Source organism: Anarhichas minor, unplaced genomic scaffold (genome assembly GCF_050575085.1).
Source record: "Anarhichas minor isolate MPS153535 unplaced genomic scaffold, ASM5057508v1 ptg000017l, whole genome shotgun sequence".
In the NCBI taxonomy this organism is placed as follows: domain Eukaryota; kingdom Metazoa; phylum Chordata; class Actinopteri; order Perciformes; family Anarhichadidae; genus Anarhichas; species Anarhichas minor.
In genome coordinates this window covers 8,704,611-8,727,745 of record NW_027466463.1, presented here as the reverse complement: position 1 = coordinate 8,727,745, position 23,135 = coordinate 8,704,611, and the positions used below count along the sequence as shown (strand labels likewise).

At 44.9% G+C, this 23,135-nt stretch overlaps 2 protein-coding genes across 5 annotated transcripts; both read right to left on the bottom strand.

Annotated features, from left to right (window-relative positions):
• Nucleotides 1–474: 474 nt before the first annotated feature.
• tmem184ba (transmembrane protein 184ba) lies at nt 475–11,532 on the bottom strand. Of its 2 annotated transcripts, XM_076093288.1 has the most exons (10): nt 11,187–11,532; nt 11,042–11,095; nt 9,019–9,252; nt 7,980–8,145; nt 5,600–5,690; nt 5,214–5,381; nt 4,753–4,922; nt 4,465–4,659; nt 4,149–4,175; nt 475–3,424 (listed from the first exon to the last, which is right to left on the bottom strand). In XM_076093288.1, the coding sequence occupies exons 3-10, from the start codon at nt 9,250–9,252 to the stop codon at nt 3,195–3,197; spliced, it is 1,281 nt and encodes a 426-aa protein (XP_075949403.1). In that variant the 5' UTR covers nt 11,042–11,095; nt 11,187–11,532; the 3' UTR covers nt 475–3,194. The 2 variants fall into 2 exon arrangements, with proteins under 2 accessions (XP_075949403.1, XP_075949404.1); XM_076093289.1 differs by lacking the exon at nt 4,149–4,175 and having other exon boundaries at nt 11,187–11,531.
• Nucleotides 11,533–12,969: 1,437 nt separating this feature from the next.
• On the bottom strand, nt 12,970–22,169 carry csnk1e (casein kinase 1, epsilon). 3 transcript variants are annotated; one of them, XM_076093291.1, is made up of 11 exons: nt 21,618–22,169; nt 20,258–20,355; nt 20,045–20,155; nt 19,454–19,602; nt 17,424–17,652; nt 16,980–17,150; nt 16,685–16,833; nt 16,311–16,509; nt 16,081–16,226; nt 15,207–15,272; nt 12,970–14,425 (listed from the first exon to the last, which is right to left on the bottom strand). In XM_076093291.1, the coding sequence occupies exons 2-10, from the start codon at nt 20,331–20,333 to the stop codon at nt 15,240–15,242; spliced, it is 1,263 nt and encodes a 420-aa protein (XP_075949406.1). In that variant the 5' UTR covers nt 20,334–20,355; nt 21,618–22,169; the 3' UTR covers nt 12,970–14,425; nt 15,207–15,239. The 3 variants fall into 3 exon arrangements, with proteins under 3 accessions (XP_075949406.1, XP_075949407.1, XP_075949405.1); XM_076093292.1 differs by having other exon boundaries at nt 12,970–14,422; nt 21,629–22,169; XM_076093290.1 differs by having other exon boundaries at nt 21,629–22,167.
• Between the last annotated feature and the right edge of the window lie 966 nt (nt 22,170–23,135).

The following is a 23,135-nucleotide window of genomic DNA, read 5'->3' as shown; positions in this document are numbered from 1 at the left end:
CTTTTGCACACGGCCTTCCTTCCTCCCGTCTGGAACAGCTTCCTAAACCTTCTTTGTGAGAACCCGGCCTGTGTCTCCTGCTGGTGGGTGAATCGTGGAAGTGCACTCATCCAAAATGCTTCGGCCTTCAAAACAAGCATGGGCCCGGTTTGTTTGTTTCTAAAGAGTACGGTTCTGTTATGCAGAAATTAAATCTTTAGGCTGTGAACCATCCTTATTTAGTCCGACCCAGTGACGCATACTGAAAAAGTGAATTTCAGTGGTTCAACTTTTGAAACTAATAATCTAAACAAAATCATTCTGGATTTTCCCAATGAGGGAGAAGAAGTAGATGCAATTTTAAGAAATGTTAACCAGTTATTAGTATTTAACTTGTTTTAATGGAAGAATACTTTCAGACAAGTTATTTGTATATCCGTGTAGGAGGATCTTTAAACAGTTTACCTACTGAGGCCACAAAAAACAAACAAGCGGTTATCTTACATACCAGACTAAATATCTTTTATTATATCTTCTCCATTAGACATGAAATAACAGTCATGAGCAGCTTCATCGTATACAAACAACTAGAAACCAAAAGTCATCAAAATAATAAAAAAAGACGTAGTGAAAATACAAAACTAGGTATTTTTTTCTTCTAGCTCCATCTGCAGAGCATGTATGACTATTTCAACACACTGTCCCTCCTGAAGACGGCACTTAAAACTATTTACAACATTAATCTGCAGCATTTCTTCAGCTAGATTCATAAACATCAGGACATCTTAACAAGCAGAGAAAGAGGATGAATTATGGCATTCAAAGTGTGTCCAAGTGTCCATATTAGTTTGTAAAAGAAACACCGGATCATCTGAAGCTGGATGACGCTCAGTCAGTGTATCCATGTCAAAATGTAGCAGCCTAATTATCCAGACAACACTAAGCACCGTCTAAAAATAGCACGCTGCTCCTGTGCACAGATGTGGCTTCTGTCCTATTCCAATATGATGTCAGGCAGAAGCAGAACAATTTAAAACGAAAAAAGACCCATGACCACCGTCTGAGGCTGGCTTCTCTCCTCTGGAGAGAGGATTAAAAGAAGTGACAGACTGGTGCTCAGACAAAGCAGTTACATGCACGTCAAGCTTAACGTGTGAGATAACTGGCTGTCTGCTCGCAGATAAGAGCGTCCGCGTCTTTTCCACGCGGCCCCCTGGTGTTCATGCCGAGCTACAGCAGAGCGGTGACAGTGGGTACAGTAAACACGGCGGCACGCTCCGTGTGACTCATTCAGAGGACTCGAGGACTTCAATTTTGTGTAAGAAGAAAATAAAAAATAACCAGCTCTGCCTGCGGGGAAGTTAAAAGTTACAAGAAAAGACTGGAAGAGCAGAAGAGCATCCAAGTCAAACAAATGGTATTTTGTTAACAGAGAATATTGATTATATTGTAAATACATAAGATGAAAATGTGGTAAACATAGTATATATCTTCCCATATTACTGTGCTAATATTCAGTTTTCTTTTCTTTCAAATTGACCATAACTCAGGATAAGAACTGTAAAATGTGCAGAAAATATATTTTAAGCTAAAAACTTAAGTCCTTACAAGCAAAACACGTACAACACTGAAACCTGACTGACACAGCGGTCACTACACTGCAGAAAACTCCCTCGATCTGGATGGATGTTAGTCTGGCTTAAGTATTTGGAGCCAATCAGGAACACTCGGTGGTGAAATGGGTAGATATTTGAAAAGACATCATCTTGATATTAAACTACTCAAAAAACAGTCAGAATGAGTCAAACAGAAATACATTTTTGCTAAGAAATAAACATGCGTGTGTTTTTTGTGTGTGTATTTTAACACGAGTACTTATTTGATCAATCATCTAGTTATCAAAGGAAAAATGTTGAGATCTCCAGGGGGCATGGATTTTAAAGTTTGGGTAGCGATTGATGATGTCACTGCTGGTAATCCGATTGGTTCCTGGTCGTCTGCTCAAATATGTCCAAAAATTAGTTATCTTTTGAATAACAGAAAATGATGCACAATAGCTCTATTAATCCCTTTCACACTAAAGTGAGAACATTTTAATTTCAGTTTGATTTAAATATTTGGAATCATGTACGTATATGAAAAAAGGTTTAATTCCTATGACAGCGCTCCTCTACAGAGAACAAGCATCTCAAGTTATTTTTAACCTATATTCCTCTCGTGTTTATCCCTCAATCCAGTTAACCTACATTGTGGTCTGCAGCGGTCCTCTCCCTGAGTGAACAGGCACCGGCTTTAATCCCAGCCACTGAAATCACACCAGTGTACTGTAATCCTTCAGTCCTGCAGCAGACGTAATGTATGATCTATAATCTGCTCCCACTAATATCAATCACCACGTTCATCCATACAACTGACATAAACTCATGTTTTTGACTACGTTTCCCTTTAAATCCATCCCCGCAATGCAGTGAAGGATGTCCCTTAAAATCCCACAATGCACCAGGGTACCGCCAGCTCTCTTACACTTTATCTAGACATATGTTCCCCGTTATATTGTTTAATGACTGAACCACAAGACTGCTACGATACTTACAACAGCTTCTGTTTGAAGCACATTAATGCATTTGCAAATCAACTAATTTGTTAAATTGTTGCAAATTAATATCAAGTTTAAAGTTCATAAAACTAAAACTTTAATGATATTTTCTACTTCCATACGCTGAGTAAATATTCTTCTTGAACTTTAAGGATGTTGATGGCTTGATAAACAGCCGATGACAATGTGAAAACAACAGGGCCTTCAAAATGCAATACAGGTCCAGAAAAATAAAAAAAATTAAAATCCATGAGGACGACTACATTGCTACAAGACTGAGCTGAAATGTGAAATCATCCGAGCCAGAAAACTTTCATTCCTAAAGTCAAGTATGACTCAGTGTGTAAGAGTGTGACTCAAACTTTCCAAACTTAAAATAGTTGGCCAGGAAATGAAAAAGGTTTGGGTTAACACCAAAATCGGCTTAAAGTGTTTCCACCAAGACGCTCTAGAAATGTGGCTACATGAATGTTTATGCAGGAAGGTCCTCGCATCCGCGATCAGTCTCAGAAACAGAAAAATGTCAAACACACACCTTTCTCATCACTCACATGTCCGAGACGGCCGGCTGCACGGGAAGGGTTAAGTACCATCTGCCATAAAAACATTTGGTTCTGCTCTAGAATTCGTCGTCGGAGCTCAGCAGGAGGGTCTTCTCCGTGTCCCCGTGGCCGCCGACGGCGCTGTGTGCGCGGGAGACGGGCGGCGGCGCCCCCTGCTCCAGTGTGGACTGCTGGGTGTACTGCTGGTAGGCCGGGGAGAAGTTGTGGATGGCGTCCTGCACCATGTCGCCCGGGTTCATGGTCTCCTTCAGGCTGCTGGAGATGCTCTTCATGGGGGCACAGCGGCCTGAGGGAGGCGGACGACACCAGAGAGTTAGAGGTCGGGAGAAAGAAAGAGAGTAAAGGAGGTTTAAATAAGAGGAGAGGGGTAGAGGAAGGACAGTGGGGAGAGGAAACAAAAGGATGTAGGGGTGATTTAGAGGAGAGAACGGGAAGAAGAGGGAGGAAAGGAGGGAAAGAAATAAAAGTGGGGAAAACATAATGGGGGGGGGGGGATTTATGGAGATTTAAGCAAAGATGTGGGAGCAAATCAAACGGGGAGGGGGGAGAGGTGAAGAATAGAGAATAGAGTCAGAGGAGAGTGAGACGAAAAGTGATTTAGTGGAAGAGGAGAAGGGTGGGAGAGGAAAAGACAGAAGAACGGGGCGTCGGTGATTTAGAGGGTGTTAAACAGAGGGACAGAAGGACAACATGGGTGAAAGAAAAATTAGGGGGAAAAAGGGAGGAATTGTAAGAGAACAGTGGAAGTGATTTAGAGAGAGGAGAGGGGAAAAGGAACACAGTGATGGGGAGGGAAGACACAGGATAGAAAGGGGAAAGTAAAAGATGATCAGTTTAGGAATAGGAAGAAGAAGTAAGATACAAAACGAAAAGACAGCAACAGAACCAAATCACAATCAAAAAAAGAACTGAATAGAAAGTAACTCGGAAGGACAGGACTATCTAAAAACAGTAGCAGCATGAACAAAAAGGAAGGGGGGGGGGGTAAACATCGTCAGTGTTCAACCTACCAAACTCTCCGTATGTAGGAACGGGTCCTTTGTGCACAGCAGAGAAGAAAAGAGACACAAAGATGGATGTGTAGAAACAGGAAAGAAAAAAGTGTAAAAAAAAGAACGGAAAAGAAAAGAATAAAGAGGACGAAGTAAAATCAAGGTGTGATCAAAAGAAGGGAGATGAAGTAGAAAAAGAAAACGCATTGGAACAGATGGAGATGAAACGGAGACAAAAGGCTATTTAAGAATATTTAGATGTTTCCTTTAGTAACAGTGAACTCTGTTGTGGTGTTGGAAGTCACACTGTAAGGGTCCCTCTTCCCCTCCTCACCTTGTGAATCGAGAGTCTTGTCCATGTAGACTTTGTATGTGAAAGCGTGGCGCAGAGCCAGCGCTGCGAAAAACATCTCAATGCAAATGATGAAGTTCTGATAGCCGGCGGCGACCGTCCCCTCGCCCACAGACACCTCCACCGAGTTGATCTGGGGGATGGCCCCACACTTCTCCAGGATGGCCAGCAACATGCCTGACCACAAATGATAAGAAGGTACTTAGTGAGGATTTAAAAAAAAAAAAGCATTTTTAAAAAGCATGCTGCGTCTTGTGAGGTTACCCCTACCCTGCCAGAAGGAGAGGAAGATGACGGACTTGACCATGAGGAACTTGAGCATGGGGCTGTACGGGCTGAGCAGCTCTTTGGTGGAGAAGTAAAAGAGGAAGAGGGCGTACAGAGACAAGCTAACGGAGACGTTGTAGACGATGGTCACGTACAGGTAGCCGCCCGCAACGCTGTCGAGAGAGAAGAGGTCAGAGAGAGAACGATGTTAGAGGTGGTGTTCATGCTAAAAGCCTAAATCTGTCATTAGAGATTAACGCCCCAAACTGGTACGATTAATGGACGAGGTGATGATCAGTCTGAGTCATTCAATTAATCTAAAAATGAAAAGCAGTAATCCACAAGTTACTGGTTTTGTTTCTACTTGTACTTTCTCATTACCACCAATCAGAAGCAATATGAACCCAAAAGCCAGTCCAGAGCTGATGGACTTCATCCCTCCCTGCCTGTTTAGCAGCACTTACTTGAAGTCTCCATCCTTGTATTTGCCGTAGGCCTGCAGGATGACGGTGACGGCGGCCATGAGCGGTTTGACCACGCAGAACTGCAGCGTGGCCTGCTTACAGAAGCGCAGGAAGCCGATGGAGTAGGCCTTTCCCCTCAGACAGCAGGTGCCGTACATGCAGCTGGACCTGATGGGACCAAACACACCTGGTTCATACTTGATGTCTCTGATATTTGTGGGAACATTTAGCCAATTAAGGCAATAAATTCCTCAGTTATGACGGAATGAATGAGGATGCGGAGTTCTCCTGCTCACGGAGCCATGCTGGGAGGGCCTACATGTTTCATGCTGGCTTTAACAGCCGTTCAGAATCGGATTCTTCAGCAGAGGATATGCGAGACTCACTCGATGGGTTTCCCTCTGATCTCGGCCATGATGGCGCTCTCTCCTCCCAGGTATTCATAGCACAGACTCAGGAAGTTGTAAATCACAAAAGCTGGGGACAAACAAGGAGAGAAAGGGTTAGTTGATGTTATCTTGATGTGTTAATAGTGATGGTAGTCCTTCACAAGCCAGCTTGATGTTTCAGAGGGCAGTATTTGGCTTTTTATCTACTGTGACACGTCAAAATGTCTTCCTCCAGGACTGGAGCCTGTTCACTGTATATCTGCTTTAAGATATAATCTTCAAATTGTCATAAAAATGATTACTATAAATACATGTTTACTTCACGTAGCCTGTGTGAAAACAGATTTAACAGCCCTTGAAAGACTTTGCCCAACAGCAACTGCAAACAGCAACAGTGAGAAAACTGCTTTAACTGTAAAACCACAAACTACCACGTACATCAGAGAGAATCCTTCAGTCAGCCGACCCCCACGCACCCACACATCACTTCCTGCCCCACCTATTTAGACATCCGCAGACAAACACATTGCAGAATCATCGTTTATATGTAAAGTTCTGAAAGACTGCCGATTGTAGCTGAAAACACTCGGTACGGACGTAAAATGTTAGATTTATACTATTTCAGCAGGACAGTACGACACACCTCCCTGTGTGACTGATCTCCACCTGACCGTCTCTTGTGCCCGGTGGATTATCTCTCTGCTCCAGTGAGAGGGCGATGATGACCATAAAAACACAGCCGGGCTAATCCTGTTAACACACTCTCTAGTCTCATGACTGTGCATGTGAGGGGAAGATACGGCGAGCAGGGGTAGGGGTGTGGTGTGTATCGCTTTACTGGGAATGAGAATGCGATATATCTTGGGCGTGTGCCATGGTGTGTGTGTGTGTGTGTGTGTGTGTGAGGTTCAGGAGGATGTTTGTACGTGTTGTGTCACAATACTGATCTCAAAGCAGCTGTACTGCTGGCACTGATTCTTTTTACCTCAGTGATCCGATGAGTTGTAATATTTTCCTTTTCCTCACTCTTGACTCTCTGCTCTCACTCTGCTCCACCCACACAAACACACACACACACACACACACATCTGTGGTCTACTGTCTTACGTCAGACTGAAGTGATAAGAGCTGACGGAGGAGAGCTGGTAGACCTGCGTAGGTCTCCGTGTCTCAGCTGTTCACCATTGTGCTCCTTCACTTCTCTCCAAGGACCCCCGTGGGCCGGGCTAGTTGCCACGGTGATACAGTAGGCCTTTCGTTCAATGAGAATCTGAACTTTGCAGCCAGTTTGGTTGAGACAAAGTCATTATGGGATGCGGCCGTTCTGGTTGATGAGGAAGATTTGCGAGCAGCGGTTGCCACGCAACAGGTCGGGCCCTTCTTCGCTCAGGAAAAGATGTGGGCGGGGGGGGCTCAGATGCATTGTGGGAAGGGGGAGACAAACGGAAAGAAAGAGAGGAGGAGGAGGAGGAGCGGGACAAGGATAGGAGGGAAAGTTGGAAAGGTGCTGAAAAGGATTTGGTTGAGAGTAAAGAGGAGGGAAGGTAAAGAGAGGAGAGCCTTCTGTACGAGAGAGCGACACAACGACCACGACCACAACACTGACGCCGCTTCCTGCCAAAAGCAGAACCGCACGTAGAGCTCCTCCCCCGTCACATTCAAATGCATGCGACGTCATCAATGCGCGGATACAGGAAGTGACGCCCGTGTCACTCCCAGCGAGCGTCACAGCTGACCCTGGGGAATGAGGAGCGGAGGCCGGCGAGCTGCCTTTCTGCCGATTCAAACGTTTAACAGTCCTCAGAGATTCAGAGCACCGGACGGCATTTTGTTTTGTTTTTGCGTCATCCATCTGCTCAGCAAAGCTGCCGGCTCACCATCAACTTCACTGACCCGACACAAATAAACCCAGACCATATTACACCTTGAACAGTAAGCCATTGATCCATGTTTGCATCCCAGTTTCACTAGATCGCACTAACTCAACTACAAGTAATATCAAAACCAAACGTCCAATTTATCAACTAAAAACAACTTGGGAATGAATAAGAGCTTCTATCCAAATACATATGAATGTATGTATGACACTTTTGAATCATATTTCAATCATTAAAGTCCAGATGAAATGAAAAATGCCGTCGGTCATATTGTGCACATATTTAATAACATAGGCAAACATCTAATAAGAGTGAGAGGGCATTTTGCAACATAAACATTAACCGAGTGGGTGGAATAAACTGTTACGGACGAACAGACAGATTTGATCACAATGTGTTTCCAACAAATCAAGTGGAAAAGTCGCCCTCGCTGCTGCTGAATTGGTTTCATTAAGAGACAGACTGAGCGCCACAGGGTGAAGACAAACGCTCGCTCTTACCCTCATAGCAGTCCCGGACGGTGTCAAAGTACACGTAGTACTGGTCGTTGGTGAAGAAGAGGAGGCTGAGCCAGGAGTCGAAGGCGTAGATGGGGACGATGAAGAGGATCCGCACGATGTGGCGCTGCTCCCTCGGCGAGCTGTAGAAACGTAGGTGCATGTAGATCTGGGAGAGACGGGAGAGACGCTTTAAAACACGGACAGTAAAACACCCGCACTACGTCGGAGTGAAACTCAGTTCAAGGTGCTCTGCAGGCTGGATTAGAAGGAAGATATTCTACACCTTTGTGGCATAAGTGTGAAAAGCTGCTTCCCCGTTCTTACTGTGGCGTGTGGACTCGTAAGCCTGAATCAAAGGGCTTAAACACGCGTGTAGGGAGATAACACAGCAAGTCTACAAGGTAGGCTTGAACAGAGCTTTACAAAAAGGACTTGGAAACTAAAATAAGAAACGTCATTATGAGGACACAGATTCTTGAGAACATTCAGATGTGTGTTATGTCCATCTTTAACAGACTGACCTTTAATCAATACATCACCGCTCAGGAATGTGTCAATGAGAAAAACACAGAGTCTATTCAGCTATTCATCCACCTGGATCAAGTTTCACCTTCGTGTGTGTGTGTGTGTGTGCATTCACGCTCTGTATCACAAACACCTGCTGAGGGATGTTGCCAAGCAACCCCTGCCCTTCTCTGGGCCTGAGCAGATGCGTGTGTGTTTGCAGGATCACATCATTACACACACACACACACACACACACACACACACACACACACACACACACACACACACACACACACACACACACACACACACACACACACACACACACACACACACACACACACACACACACACACACACACACACACACACACACACACACACACACACACCTTTATGAGCATCTTCTCAGGAAAAGCCAATCTGCTCAGTCAAATCACAACATCTGTATCTCCAGCTGTTTAATTCAAACAGTTTAAGGATGATGATTTACCCCCCCCCCCCGCTCCTTCTGCTGTTTGGAAGCAGTTACCTGGTGACAGGTGAGGATGAGTGCGGTCCAGACGAAGAAGCCGGACACGGCCTGCGCCGCGGGAGTCATGAGGAAGATCGGCTGGTCCGTGCTCAGCAACGGGGCTTCTGGCAGCCACGACATGTTGGGGCCCGTCGGGGCTGCCGTTGGCGGGGGGGCGGGTGCTGCAGCCAGGACAGAGTCCTCCCCCAGCCTCTCTGAGAGCGGCACGTCCCGTCTCCACACATTCAACATCTGGAAGGGACACAGAACACAGATGAGGCGTCTGCGAGTACATATGGAAACCTCCTGAAACTCTTTTTCAAACAGTGACTACGCTGTGAGACAATTCCTCATGTATGAACATCCATGTCCACGAGTAATCATCAACCTGGAACATAGATCACACGCTCTGTTATCAGTGCCATGTGTAATCTGAGATGGGGAGACAGATAAGAGGACAAACACAGATACACTACAGGTCAACATTGTATCACGGCTCGAGCATGTGTGTGTGGCATGTTGTACAATGGTATATGTGTCGGACTTTCTGGAAAGAAAACTCCCAGAATGCCATTTGACCACTGCCAGATAACATGGCTAAACATCAACGAGTCAGCAGTGGTTTAAGGTGGAGCGTGTGAGCTCTATAGCACAGAAAGCAACATGTCATTTAGCTGCAAGGCATTCTGGTATTTTGAGGATTCACTGGTTCCTCCGTATATGATGATCAAACACTGGAGGAAAACCTGGATGAGGCCCGTTACCCTCGGTAATAACAAAAAAAACTGACTCAAACAACATAATTGACCTAAAAATGTTTCGTAACAGCTTCAAAAACCTGTAAATCCCACCTCTGATATTCACATATCTGACTAGTGATTGGAACAACAGCCTACAGGTTGACCAAATTCAGGTGGGGATGGGCAAAAGACGCCACACAAACGCTGCAGCTCCAGAAGATGACTGGACTTTAAGTGGCCGGAAGACACGTTATGTAAGCAGCCACTCGTCACGGTCTCCAAGGTGACGCAGTAATGCTCTCAGGGTAATGTGTGTTCGTGTACCGACACACGGCTGACATACAGGACTGAGCTAGAGGGAGACCCTGACGCAAATACACACACACACACACATCATTTCAAGATACCAATAAAGAAAACAAATAAAAGAGAGGACATAAATAGTCACTGAATGAGAAAGAGGGTTTCCATCACTCTGACCTATCAGGCCTCGTCTGCTAGAGAAGCATGGCAACCACAGGTCACACAGCCCTCTAAACAAACAGCACAGACAATGACAGGCTCACATCATGCCATTCCACACACACACACACACACTATTTCTTTACAACACTAAATGCATCAAAAAAGCAAGTTATTGAATTTGGTGGTTTGATAAACCAGTTAGGCTGCTTTCACACTTTTATATGCGAGGTTGAGAGGAGCTACGGGTTCGCTGTTTGTGTGTGTGTGTGTGTGTGTGTGTGTGTGTGTGTGTGTGTGTGTGTGTGAGTGAGACAGCAGGTCATTTGTGTTGGTTTGCCAGGCATCAGCACATCTACAGGTCAACAAGGAGAAGTGAAGGCATCAGCAGCCACACACACACACACACAATGCCAGTGACAGTAAAATGATTCTTCGCTGAAGCACGGGGACATTTGTGTGTTTCATGTGAAAGGCAATAAAAAGGTCAGTCACACACACACACACACACACACACACACACACACACGCACACACACACACACACTATATCAGAGCGGCAGGGGGTCAGGAATAAAGCAACGCAACAGATGGAAAGGGGTGATGATGGGAGATAATTCAAAGCTAGTAATGGTATGGGTGACAGCCAGACTGGATTATCATACTGGCTGAAGCAACAACAACAACCACCACTGGGCTTTATTCAGCAGAAACTTTCCATCCGTTTTAACCTTACTTCAATAACAGTGATTGATTGCACTGCTGTGAATTAATAGTATGGAAATGAAGCTCACATTCAGACAAGTTAACCACAAATAGCAAAGTTTGAAATGCCTTACCTCAGCTAACTGTTAATAGCCTCAACAATGCACAGACTGGATATGTTTTTAAACCTGGAAATTGGAAAAAGAGACACTTTATTAGTCGGGTAACAAAAATTGTTAAGTTAAGGAAAGGCATTTCCAACCTGTTTTAGAGGCTCACCTTGCAAACAGGCTACTGCTTTGAAATTCTCCTGAGCTCCGTCAGTTGAAGCCACGAGCAGACTACCCTGAAAACAGCCTTAATTCCTCCTCAGAGCCGCACCGTTGCTCCCCGAACATCCATGTTGAGCCCTCGACGGACTGCCCCGTCAGCCTCTGCGTCTCCCCCCCCAAAAAAACTCACCTCTAAAGTTAGAGAGTCATGTTAAACAACCTCTATAATATCCTGTTTGTTCTCCTCTGTGCATTAACGTTGTCTAGTGTCCGTGTTTCTGAAGTTAAAACAGTGGACTCCGTCATTCCTCTCGGCTGCCCTTTTCTCTCCACTCCGTTGATTTCAAACCAATCCCTGTCGGATTAACTCCAGGTCAGATAAGCTCCGCCCACAGCGCGAGGACGAGCCTGTTCAGCCAATCACACACCAGTAACCATTATTAACCCGGAACAGGGCGGAGTTTGTTCACCGAACACTGAGCATGCGCGGGTCTATTCTCGGTCCAGCCCGTTCAGCACAGCGGCGTCGTGAATGTGGGTGATGTACAAAGATGAGTTATTTGTTTATTACTTCCTGTCCTAACTGTGTCGTCAGAGTGCGTGGGCAACAAACACTCACCATAATAATAATTGTGTATGTTGATTGTCCTTTTTAGGTAGGTTTTTCATTTTCCAAGAACGTTCAATGCCTACTTTTGAGGACGATTTGGGGCTTTGATCATTTTATTGTACTTTCATAAAGTTGGAGCACTCACAAAAAACACTTTTAAAATAAAATAAAATAGTCGAGGTTGATATACTGAGTTTTCGGGTAGTACAATTTGCAGAACATATAGGCCTAATTACCATTTACATTAATTAACCGAACTTAACTTTTTTAGATTTTTCTTTTAAAATAGTAAGAACATTTTAATGGACTTTGTTGGTAGTTAGACAGACATTTCTGAGGTGGGTTGGTCCCAATTACAACTTTTCTAAAATCCTGACTATCGACTCTCAGATTGTCTGGGACATGTCTTCTGCTGTCTGTCCCCAGGGTGACGCATTCAGTTTTTATGCACCACACATCTGCCTCTTAAATTAAACTTGGGACTATTTATTCATATCTTGCACTGTAATTTGTATACTGTCTAATTTGTCTTATTCTATTTGAGCACTCCCTTCATCTATTTGCTTTTCAAAATGATATTTGTGTGTGTCTTTTTATATTGCCTTGTGTCATTTTCTTAATACATTTCTGTCTTATGTACAGCACTTAGAATTACCTTGTTGTTGAAAGGTGCTATACAAATGAACTACACCATAAAATAAGCGTAGAAGAATTTACAACAACAAAATAACAGCATAAAGGCACATTTGGTGAATTGTCGTGTGCTCAACACTGCAGCAAATACATAAACACATAACTAATAAACAAAAAATAAATAATTAAATCACGTTTGGGGATGTCCATGTGAGTGATGCTCTATGGCATGTGATCCCCAGACCTCCATAGTAGGATTAAGAATATTAAAAATAAATTCTTAAAAAAGAAAATCAAGTTGATAAGGATATTTATATATATATATATATATATATATAAAATGTGTCATTTCAATACATAAACAAGTTAAGTTGAAATATTAAAATGTCAAGGGGTTAAGGAGTAGGTGCCATTCACAAAATGTACAGTATATATACATTTAAAAAGAAATAAAACATATATTATATATGTTTATATAGCATCAAATAATAAATGTGAATGGTCAGATATTTTGCAATCAGTTGAAACATAATATTAGAAGTCTGTATAAGCTGTGTATATTTTTATTGATTCAGAAAATATACACAAATATCATAGTAGTAAAGTTGAAGCATGGGTAAAGAAATGTACAGGACATCAGACAGCTCATGAGCATCAGTGGCATCAGTCCATCCTGACAGGTCTGGGTCAAAACACTCCTTGAAATATGAACAAGAAACCTTTCTGTCATTGCCCGCCTCAGTGGAAACCAAAACACACACTTCTGGCGGACTCTAAAGGTCAGTGGTACAAATGTCCCCCCCCCCCCCCCCCCCCAGGGCTGTCAGGAAGTAAACAGTACTCTTCTCTCCAGCCCCCACTCGTTAAACTATCTGTCACAATCTGGCAAAAGGTATCTACACATTTTACATGTATTATAAAACAGAGGGGGAAAAAAAGCTAAAGTAATGAACAAAAATACAACACCAGACTTGTTCACCACCAAGATCGTCTAACTTTCTCAAGTCTTTTCATACCCGGAGTTACAAGCTGGACTAAGGCGTTATCATATCGTACAATCCTCGCGGCTCTCCCTTTCATTATGTCCACAACTCACAGCAGTCTTCCTCTCAGTGTAGCACATGTTCCCCTCGTCAGGCTCTCATATCGGCAAGTCAGCGACAAGTGTGCCGAAAGGAAAGGAGGTTTAAATTGGGGACCGGCCTTCTGTTAGGATTCATGGGTAACTCATCCAACAGTCACCTTCCCCCCCCCTCCATCCCTCAAGGCTCTCTAAAAGCAAATCTAAAAGGCAAAACGAACACTTAAGACGGCAACACGCGGACGGACAGCGACACTTATTGACATAAAGCAGCCTCGCTTCCCCGTCCACAAACCCAACGCAGACACTCTCACATGTATTCCCCCGCCTCTGATCCTCCCTTTGATCCGTTCCCAAGCATCCTCCTGTCTCGTCTGTTGTTGTGTGTTGTTTGTGTCGCCATAGTTGTGTACATATTTATTCAGAATCAAGAACACCATAAGCAGCGGATGTAGCTCGTAGCAGGTTAATAGTTGATGTTTTTTTTTTTTTATCACAGGTGTAAACCACAGAATTTGTGAAATTTAGTCCATTTTGTGCACGTTTTTTTTTTTCTGTTGCAAGTTGAGCCTCTGAGTCGATGTGCAGGTGAATATTAGCAAAGAAGGGGCGGGACCTGTGTGTTGTTTGGCCCACATCCCTCCTTCCAGCCACATCCCGATAAAGCAGTATCAACCAGTTCCAGCCCAGAGTTTGTTTGTCCCGCCGGTTTCTATCGTTTCAATGTTCCCTCGGCTCCTCCTGGTCACCACTGTTCACACAGCATACTGACAGACACACGTATGGCCTCCATCCCCCCCACCCCCCTCCTCCTTTAATAAGGGCCTGCCACGCCTCCTCCTGCTCCTCTTGTCTTCCTCCAGTCACTCATGTTTTCATTCATCCATTTGAAAAGTAAGGGGTATTTGATACCCTGCAGCTGCTGAACAACAAAGAAAGAAAACAAGGAAGAGAAATATCACTTTTGTGGGTTAACGAAAGGACATGACTGAAAATATTCTGTATTTACTTTTGTGTGTCAACAAATCCCATGAAACGATACAAGCGATGCATTATTCTGCCTCTCGGTACATTCTGTGGCACTCAGCCCAAAGCCCATTAGTTCCTCCTGAAGAAATGAATCTTTAAAACCAGCTCACAGATACATACTGCTGCTTGTTGTTTTTAGCAAACATCACTCGAGCAGGAGGAAATAGTGCATTTGTCGGGGACTATTTTCATCAGCACATTAGAGGCCCTAATGAGTATGTATTTATATACATACAGATGTTTCAGTTTACATCCATGTCTGTCCAAAATGTCATTATTTCATCATTGTATCCTGTCATACATGCGTGCATCCTATTAGACTGCAATACCAATATTGGCCAGCAACATTCATTCTACAAGGAAATAAAAAACGATTCATTAAAAAATGTCACGTTGATTCTTCCTCCTTTTCTCCTTTTACTTGATTTATTAAACGCAACGCCTCATCTCTCTATTTGATTATTTATTTGCTTAATAATCGGTATTTCTTTATCAGAATCACTGCAGTTGAAAAACTATTTCAGCACAGTATCAACTATTTATTTCTTAATGTATATTAAGGGTAAGGGGGTCAGGGGTCATCAAGGACAAAAGACATGGATAGCTGTTCAAGCATGCTGTTTGTGTGTGTGTGTGTGTGTGTGTGTGAGTGAGAGAGAAAGACTTGTCCATACCTGCCACTGACCTGCAGGTCAGCCAGGAGTAACTCACTTTGCCAGATGTTCAAACGGCACACTGACCTGAGTGTGGAGGGAAAGATGAGAAGCTTGAAGCAGATCAAATGGAAAAGACAGAAAGCTGAAGAATACACTGTGATTAAGATCTGAGCTCTTTCATGCCCAAATCATTTTGGCTTTCTTAGTTCTTGATTTAAGTTGAGATCTTTGGTCAGAATATGGATATTTGTGATCTGTTAAAGTGTCCCTGGAGTTTTCCTCTCACAAAGTAGACCCACAGAGGAGCAGAAGCACAAAAATCGACAAAATGTGTGAGACCGGCAAGATTAATCAAGATCATAGAAATATACGCAAACGTCCTTATTTTGTCTGCGTCACAGTTAATTCATGAAACCGCAGACTGTGCAGTGTCATTGAGGTTGTATTTGTTTGAATTTGGAACAGCTCCACCAGATTACTAGTGCACGTGGGATTATTTGAGTGGTGATGGAAAGACAGTCCGGATATTTAGAATGACTGGCATTACTGCAGGATGCTAACACGATCCCTGATAAACGAAAGAGCAATGGAGAGAGTTTTGGGACACAAACCTGACTCGGCGGATTAGTCTACTCTGTTTGTTTCACGTCAGACTTAAACTGCACAGCAACGACAACTCTTCACATCAATATATTAGTGGTGGTAATTATGAGTAGATTATGTTTGGTTATTTCCCTAGCTCCACTATTTGCAATTTGGCATCATGCATTATGAATTTGCATCAACATGAGTGGCAAGAATAACAGAGAATCCAGCAAAGTCAACATGCAGTTCAAGATAAGAAAATCCTTCTGTGCACTCTGTGAAGCAACTGATGCCACAGTCTTCCCACCTGTGATGCGGCGATGCGCGATTGGTCGAGGCGTGCGGTGAGGTCGGAGGAGGAGACGTTGGCGGGGGCCCCGCGATGAAGCCTCATGGCCACCTTCCTCTCTCGCTCGGCCCGCTCGGCTCTCCCCGCCTGAGGGGAGCGGTTCCCTGCAAACAAAGACAAACGTTTGAACTGAGGGCCGTCAGTCTCTGTTACAGTTGCATCTCCGAAACCGTGGGCGTCACCCTGACCTGACTGCTGGACCACGCGCGTGGCCGGGTTCGAGGGAGCAGCATCCGCCTCGTTCCTGACTCTGTTGGCCGCTGAAGGGTTCGGAGCAGGCGGCAGAGCGCGACCTCCGGCTCCTCTTTGGCCTCCTCCTGCTCGCTCCTCGCCCTCTTTTCCCTCCCTCCTCTCCCTATCTCCATCCTCTGCGGTCCTGCCGGCCCCCTGAAACACAGAGGAACAGCGCGGATGTGAATGTGTGCCGAAGAGGACCAAAATGGAAAAGGCTTTTGAACCTCCAAGCTTGAGCTAGTTGGACGAAAGCGCCACGCTGACAGTGCTCTGCTAACTGCAACTGTCCCAGAGCGGGACGGGTTTGAGTTCTGGACGAGCCACTCACAAACTTCAGCATGTTCCAGTCAAAGACGTAGTCGTAGGAGAAGCCCTGTCTGTGGAAAAGGTTCCTGAAGAGCTGCCTCAGGTAGGAGTAGTCCGGCTTGTCGTCGAACCGCAGGGAGCGACACATGTTCAGGTAAGTGGAGAACTCAGCTGGGAAGCACAAGAGCGCAATCGGAATCAGCCTAACCGACCGAGCATGTGTGCACATATATGGAGTTTGATTCGACGAGACCGAATGATTGCAATGGTCCTCTTTAAATTGGCCTTTTCTCCGGTTTCTGTTTGTCTTTACTCACATGGGTATCCCTTGCAGAGCACCTCGATGGGCGTGGACATCTTCTTCTCGCTGATGCGTTCGTACTTCTGCCTCTTGGTGGCAGCCTTGAGGCCCTGCCAGGGCAGAGAGCCCAGGTTGAAGTACATGAGAACGTAGCCCAGAGACTCCAGGTCGTCTCGCCTCGACTGCTCTGTGGAGGAGAAGACAGAACAGAGAGAAAGAGAGGAGCGGAGAGGGGAGAGTGAGAAGAAGAAAAAGGACAGGAGGAGACAAAAAGAGAAGTGGAAGATATAAGGAAGAAGGAGAGGAAAAGACACGGAAGGAGGCGGCAGTTTGGAGAATCCAGTTCTGACCAACAAACATGCAGATCGCAACATATTCAGCTGACACTCCAAAGCGGCGTTAGCAGAGCAAACATAAACTCCAGATATGTAGGCCGAGCGCTGCCTGTGTGCTGCCTTACCAATGCCCAGGTGGGTGTTGATGGAGGCGTAGCGGGCGGTGCCGGTGAGGTTCTTGTTCTCACGGTAGGGGATGTGCTGGTGCGTTCGGGCGTCCCGGTATTTCTTGGCCAGGCCGAAGTCGATGATGTAGACCAGGTTGCCCTTCTTGCCGAGCCCCATCAGGAAGTTGTCAGGCTTCACGTCTCTGTGGATGAAGTTCTTGGAGTGGATGTATTCAATCCTGCTGATCTGGAACGGAGAGGTGGGGAATATGGATGGAAGATGGATTTACAGAGACTTGAACCTGGCTTGAGCAACAAAATCAATCACAATCGACGTTTCTTTGCCTTAAAGGGGTACTGCAGCAATTTAACACTGGCCTTTCATAAAGTTGGAGGACTCACAAGAGACATATTTAAACTAGAACTCTATCGTATGCCTCTGCCAACCAGTCCTGTTGCAATTTACATCCATGTCTGTCCAAAATGTCATCACTTTATCCTATTAGGTATTCGTATGAAATTGTCATATTTAGCGTATAAATTCTGGCGTTATGGCCAGAAAACGTGTTTTGTGAGTTTACAGTGACCTTTGACCAACAAATTCTCATCAATATATTTCGTCAACCTTGTGTGCAAGTGGTACATGTGTGCCAAAATTGAATAAATTCCTTCCAGGTGTTCCTGTGATAACGCGTTCACGAGAATGGACCGGGCTGGGTGGACAAAAAAAACAATAATGCTTCAGTTTGACCCCAAAAAATGGAAAGAAATGACATCTTTACAGTAATGGATTACCTTTCACATCTCTGCAAGTGATTCTCATAACATGTTAAAAGAAGTGGAGGTCAATGGCTGCCTATGAGGTGGTATGCTATAGAAAAGGGTAGTATTCGGTCAGTAGGTCAGTATGTGCAATTGTGGGCTACGGTCCTGTCAGTTATCAATTTGACGAGGGATTGATAGAGTTAAAGAGGGCTCGGTCTAAAACTGAAAGTGAGTTTTAAAGGCCACAAGTCTCATTGCCCAGTGAAATAATAGTTATATATATAATAGTTGAGCCATTGGTATTGATCAATAACCCTGTCAGCCTTTCTGTAGATATATAGAGGCCATTCAGTATTATGAGACAGTTAAAACCTTAGTTATTGCTCCTGGAGAGGAGAGGAGAGGAGAGGAGAGGAAAGGAGAGGAGAGGAGAGGACAGGAGAGGAGAGGAGAGGAAAGGAAAGGAGAGGAAAGGAGAGGAGAGGAGAGGACAGGAGAGGAGAGGAGAGGAGAGGAAAGGAGAGGAGAGGAAAGGAAAGGAGAGGAAAGGAGAGGAGAGGAAAGGAAAGGAAAGGAGAGGAAAGGAAAGGAGAGGAGAGGACAGGAGAGGAGAGGAGAGGACAGGAGAGGAGAGGAGAGGAAAGGAGAGGAAAGGAGAGGAGAGGAAAGGAAAGGAAAGGAAAGGAGAGGAGAGGAAAGGAAAGGAAAGGAGAGGAGAGGAGAGGACAGAAGTTATAACGACGACAGCAGAAAGAGCGATTAGGAAAAGAGGTCGACGTTTTCAAAGAGAAAATGGGAGGAAAGAACAATTGTGCCAGTTGCAGACTAAAGAATGACATATGAGGGATTAAAGAGACTCATAAAAGACAGCACAGGCTTGACCCCTGCCACGAGGATTAGGCCGTCTTGCGGGGGCTGCCGCGTCCTAGATTGCCATTGACTTTTATGGAGGAGCTGAATGGTCAGAGATAGTGAGGGGATGAGCTTTGTCTCGGGCCAGGAAACAAGCGTCAGAGAATTATTCGCCGATTCTCAAATGATCCATTTTGCTCCGGTCTTAAAATAGCATCCTTTCATTGGAATCTGCGTAACTTCCCAGCCGGAGGTTGACTTCAGTGCATTATGTGCAAGCAAAGGTGCACATGCATGAACTTTAACAGCGAGCTCTTCTAGTCATGAGTTATTACTGAGGGCCCGTGTGGAAACGATGGGCTCTGGATCTGAGGATCAACCCTGATGAACTATTAGGTTTTACAGACTGCGGGTCGGTCGGGCTGTCTCACCATCTGGTCGGCCAGCAGCAGGACCGTCTTCAGACTGAACTTGCGGGAGCAGAAGTTGAACAGGTCCTCCAGACTGGGGCCCAGCAGCTCCATTACCATAACATTGTAGTCGCCTTCCGCTCCGCACCACTTAATAGACGGGATTCCCACTGTGGGGAGGAAGGCGGGGGGGAATCAGAGGGTTAGGAAGCAGAACAGTGCGTAATAACAGGGTTGACAATGGTTATAATCCACCCATTTACAAAACAATTTACAATACAATATATATACAGCGCATATACTATATATACTGTATATTCTCAACACTACTGAATGGCCATTAATATCTCTCAACAACCCTGAACTGACTTCAATGCTCCTTAATTCCACTCAAAGACGCCTTTCAGTGTCCCTGAATGCACCTCAAACACCCTTAAATGTTCTGAAATCCCTCTTTAAGGTCTCTAAATGCACTGCAATGCCTCCTAAACAACACTCCCATCATCATTTCCCTCAGCACCTCTAAATACCCCTTAGCTCCCCTTGAACTCTTCACTGCCTCTCACTCAGTGCCTCCTAGTAAAGCTTTAAAAAGCCTTAAGCACATCTTACCTCCGCCCTGCATCATCTTGTAAAACTTGCTCTCGATGTGGAGCTGTGGATGTTTGGTTTTCACACATTCCAGTTTGATGGCTACTTCCTCTCCTGTAGCAATGTTAGAGCCTGGTGGGAGAAATGCCGGAGATGTAGTTACAACACATCGTGTCTTTTCCAACAATGAAGATAAAGGACCGATATCGGGTCACAAACAGTCCAAATTCTCACCGAGGTAAATATCTCCAAAGGATCCGCTCCCTATCTTCCTCCCAAGGCGGTACTTGTTCCCCACCCTCAACTCCATGGCTTCTGAGCTTTTCAACTCACTGAGGGAGTAAACACACACGGAGCTGTCATCAATCAGTGGTGATCAATATAGTACAAGGACAGTGGTGCAAACTGCAGACTTTACACTGAAAGCTATGAACCCTGGGGCGGCTGCATGGTGGAAGGAAATGAAACTGGAATCTTGAGGGGGAAAAAAATGAAAAAAATCAACGGCAAGGATGAGAAAGAATGAAAAGTGCGAATTACTGAGGCACGGCAGTCACGTAGTGCAGCCTGAGTTACTGGAACTGTAAAAGGAAAATGTTGCTCCACAGTTGCAGTTATGAAGTGACTTTATGTGACTGAAGCCACTGCGGAAGCAAAACATTTTCAAGACTTCAGGGTCTCATGTCGCCACCCTGCTCCTGCCTGACACGTTCTGTTGAGTTAGAGTCGACTCAGAGGACGACAATGCAGGCCAATAAAGTGTTTATAAAGTGCACGGGCCTGCACTGCTGTCCTCTGAGGAAAACCAAGCGTGGAGTTCTATAACATGATTTATTCAGAGCTGATTGGGGGGGGCGGGGCTGGATCAGCATCTTACTCAATCTTCCCAAAAGCACTCTAAGGGGAGTCTGGTCCTGTGTACAAGTGATTTGCACAAACTCTCCAAATTGTCGAATGAGTCATGTTTTTCCTCATCCAAGGCCCTGTGTGTGTCTGAGCGGCCATGGAACAGGGACGTAAAAGTGGGAAATGACTGAGGTTAGGCTTTACAAGGCAGTTTGACAATGCACTTAACGCTGACTAAGTTATTTTATTTTATTTTATGGTCTTGGCTGCGTTGTAGACCTGTACACGTTCCTGTCCACATACACTGTGCAGGGGGAAGCGAGCCACTGCTGCACATTACCAAACCCCTTCCGCTCGGGTCTCTCCTCAGAGCTCCACTGTCAGTGTTACAGAACGGAGACCCGCTGCTGCTGCAAAGGACTGCAACAAAAACAAACACGCGAGACGACGCATATTTTTCAGAGACAATACTTCATGCAGTTGCCCCAGATAGCACAGGAGACGGAAGGGGGAAAAACACCCAAAACACACACCGTTTATCCCGCACTGACCAGCAAATGTGGGAATAATTCCCATAACCGCACCCCTCCACACACAGGTAGGACCTCTGAACAAGCGCACCCCCCCCCCCGCCCAAACACGACTATGTGGACTCTTATTTGTCTAACCCCAAACGCGCACACACACACACGCGCACACACACGCCTCCAGACACCTTGAATAGCCAACATACACCGCCCCCCCTCACCTCCTCCTCACCGGGTTATGTCAGGCTCCGTGGTCGCCCCGCTGGCTCCGTCTCACTCAGGACCCTGGACAGCGAAACACGGACGCTTCGGACGGTTCATATCCTCGGAGATGTGTGACCCGAATCCCCCACTCCCTCAAAAACACACACACACACACACACAAAAATATACAAGCTGATCCGAGTCGACCGGAGCCCCGCGTCTCTGGAAGATTCTCACTGTCACGATTTTTTTTTTTTTTGGGGGGTGAGGTGAGAAAAAACGCCGAAACCAGACACTGAGGTCCTCTCTCCTCCCTCTCTCTCTCTCTCCCCCTCCCTACCCTCTCTCAGTTTACACCATTGACAATATCAATGATGTCATCCGTGGACTTGAAGAGATGCCCGGATTGTCTTAAAGTCGCCGCGTTGCTGCTGCTGCTGCTGATTTTGCTTTTCTTCGGAGGCACGAATGAAGCGCACCCTTCACTCAAAGCTGCTGCATGTGTTTACATCTCAAATTAATTCCTGCAGAAACAAATGTGACAACGATAGCATCTGCAGGTCGGTGCTCTGCGAGGGTTCCGCTCATGGTTGTGTCCAAGTGTCAGCGCCCTCTAGTGGTAGGCCGACACGAATGTCTTACTTTATATACACACGACATACAAAAAAGAAGATATGATCATAAGCCTGTTTGAAGTGGAATTAACATTACTCGGTATACAGAAAAGAACTGCAACCCCATTACAATGGAATAAACATACTAGTGCTTAAAATAACAGAATGGGTAATAAATAAGAAAAGAATGCCAACAATGTGTGGAAGCTGCGATGATGTAGATATTCACTGGAGAGCGACTTTCATATGAAGTGGAGACTCATTAAAGTTGAAACATGCAGCGAGGAACGTTTAGTAACTTCAGGCTAATTAGTTTCACCTCAGTTGGGACTAAAACTAGTTTCTATGACTAACTGCAAGTAAAAAGTAGCACTCAAGACATTTTTGCCATTATATATTATTTTTTTGCAAAGCTATACCCAAAATAACACAGAGCATCACTACGAAAACAAAGGAACACCGCCCCCCCCCAGCTAACAGCTATCTTAATGTGTCATTAAAACATCCACCAGGATAAAATATTTTCATTGTACTCTCAATACCCAAAAGTCGTGTTTTCTTCTGAGAGTACCTCTCCACTTTACAGTAGTACAAGATGGTTCTATTGTTGCCAGCTGGGAGAGAAAATTGACATAATTGTGTGAAAATGCAACAAAACAAAAAGATGCAGCATGTGCCAGAGTAATGAACAATAACTCATTTGAAAAAATATATTAAATTACTAAAGTGTTATTGTTAGCTTTCCCCTGAACTATACTTCTATACATTTTTTAAAATTCAAAATAGAAAATCCTCTAAACCCAGGTCAGTTATGTTGAACTTTAAACCTTGAGGTTCTTTTCTGTTGTAATTACTCATTTAAAAACACTAAAGTTAAAAACAGAACAACCATGACAGTGGGATGGGATGGAAAATCAGGAG

Bases quoted from the DNA above. Each gene is read 5' to 3' on its own strand.
- csnk1e (XM_076093291.1), bottom strand. From the start codon at position 20,333: ATGGAGTTGAGGGTGGGGAACAAGTACCGCCTTGGGAGGAAGATAGGG. The intron at 20,156-20,257 runs GTGAGAATTTGG...TTCTCCCACCAG, and splicing joins CTTTGGAGATATTTACCTCG to GCTCTAACATTGCTACAGGA. The intron at 17,151-17,423 runs GTAAGGCAGCAC...TCTCCTCCACAG, and splicing joins CAACACCCACCTGGGCATTG to AGCAGTCGAGGCGAGACGAC.
- tmem184ba (XM_076093288.1), bottom strand. From the start codon at position 9,252: ATGTTGAATGTGTGGAGACGGGACGTGCCGCTCTCAGAGAGGCTGGGG. The intron at 4,176-4,464 runs GTGAGGAGGGGA...CTGTGCACAAAG, and splicing joins CAAGACTCTCGATTCACAAG to GACCCGTTCCTACATACGGA. The intron at 3,425-4,148 runs GTAGGTTGAACA...CGCCTCCCTCAG, and splicing joins TCCTACATACGGAGAGTTTG to GCCGCTGTGCCCCCATGAAG.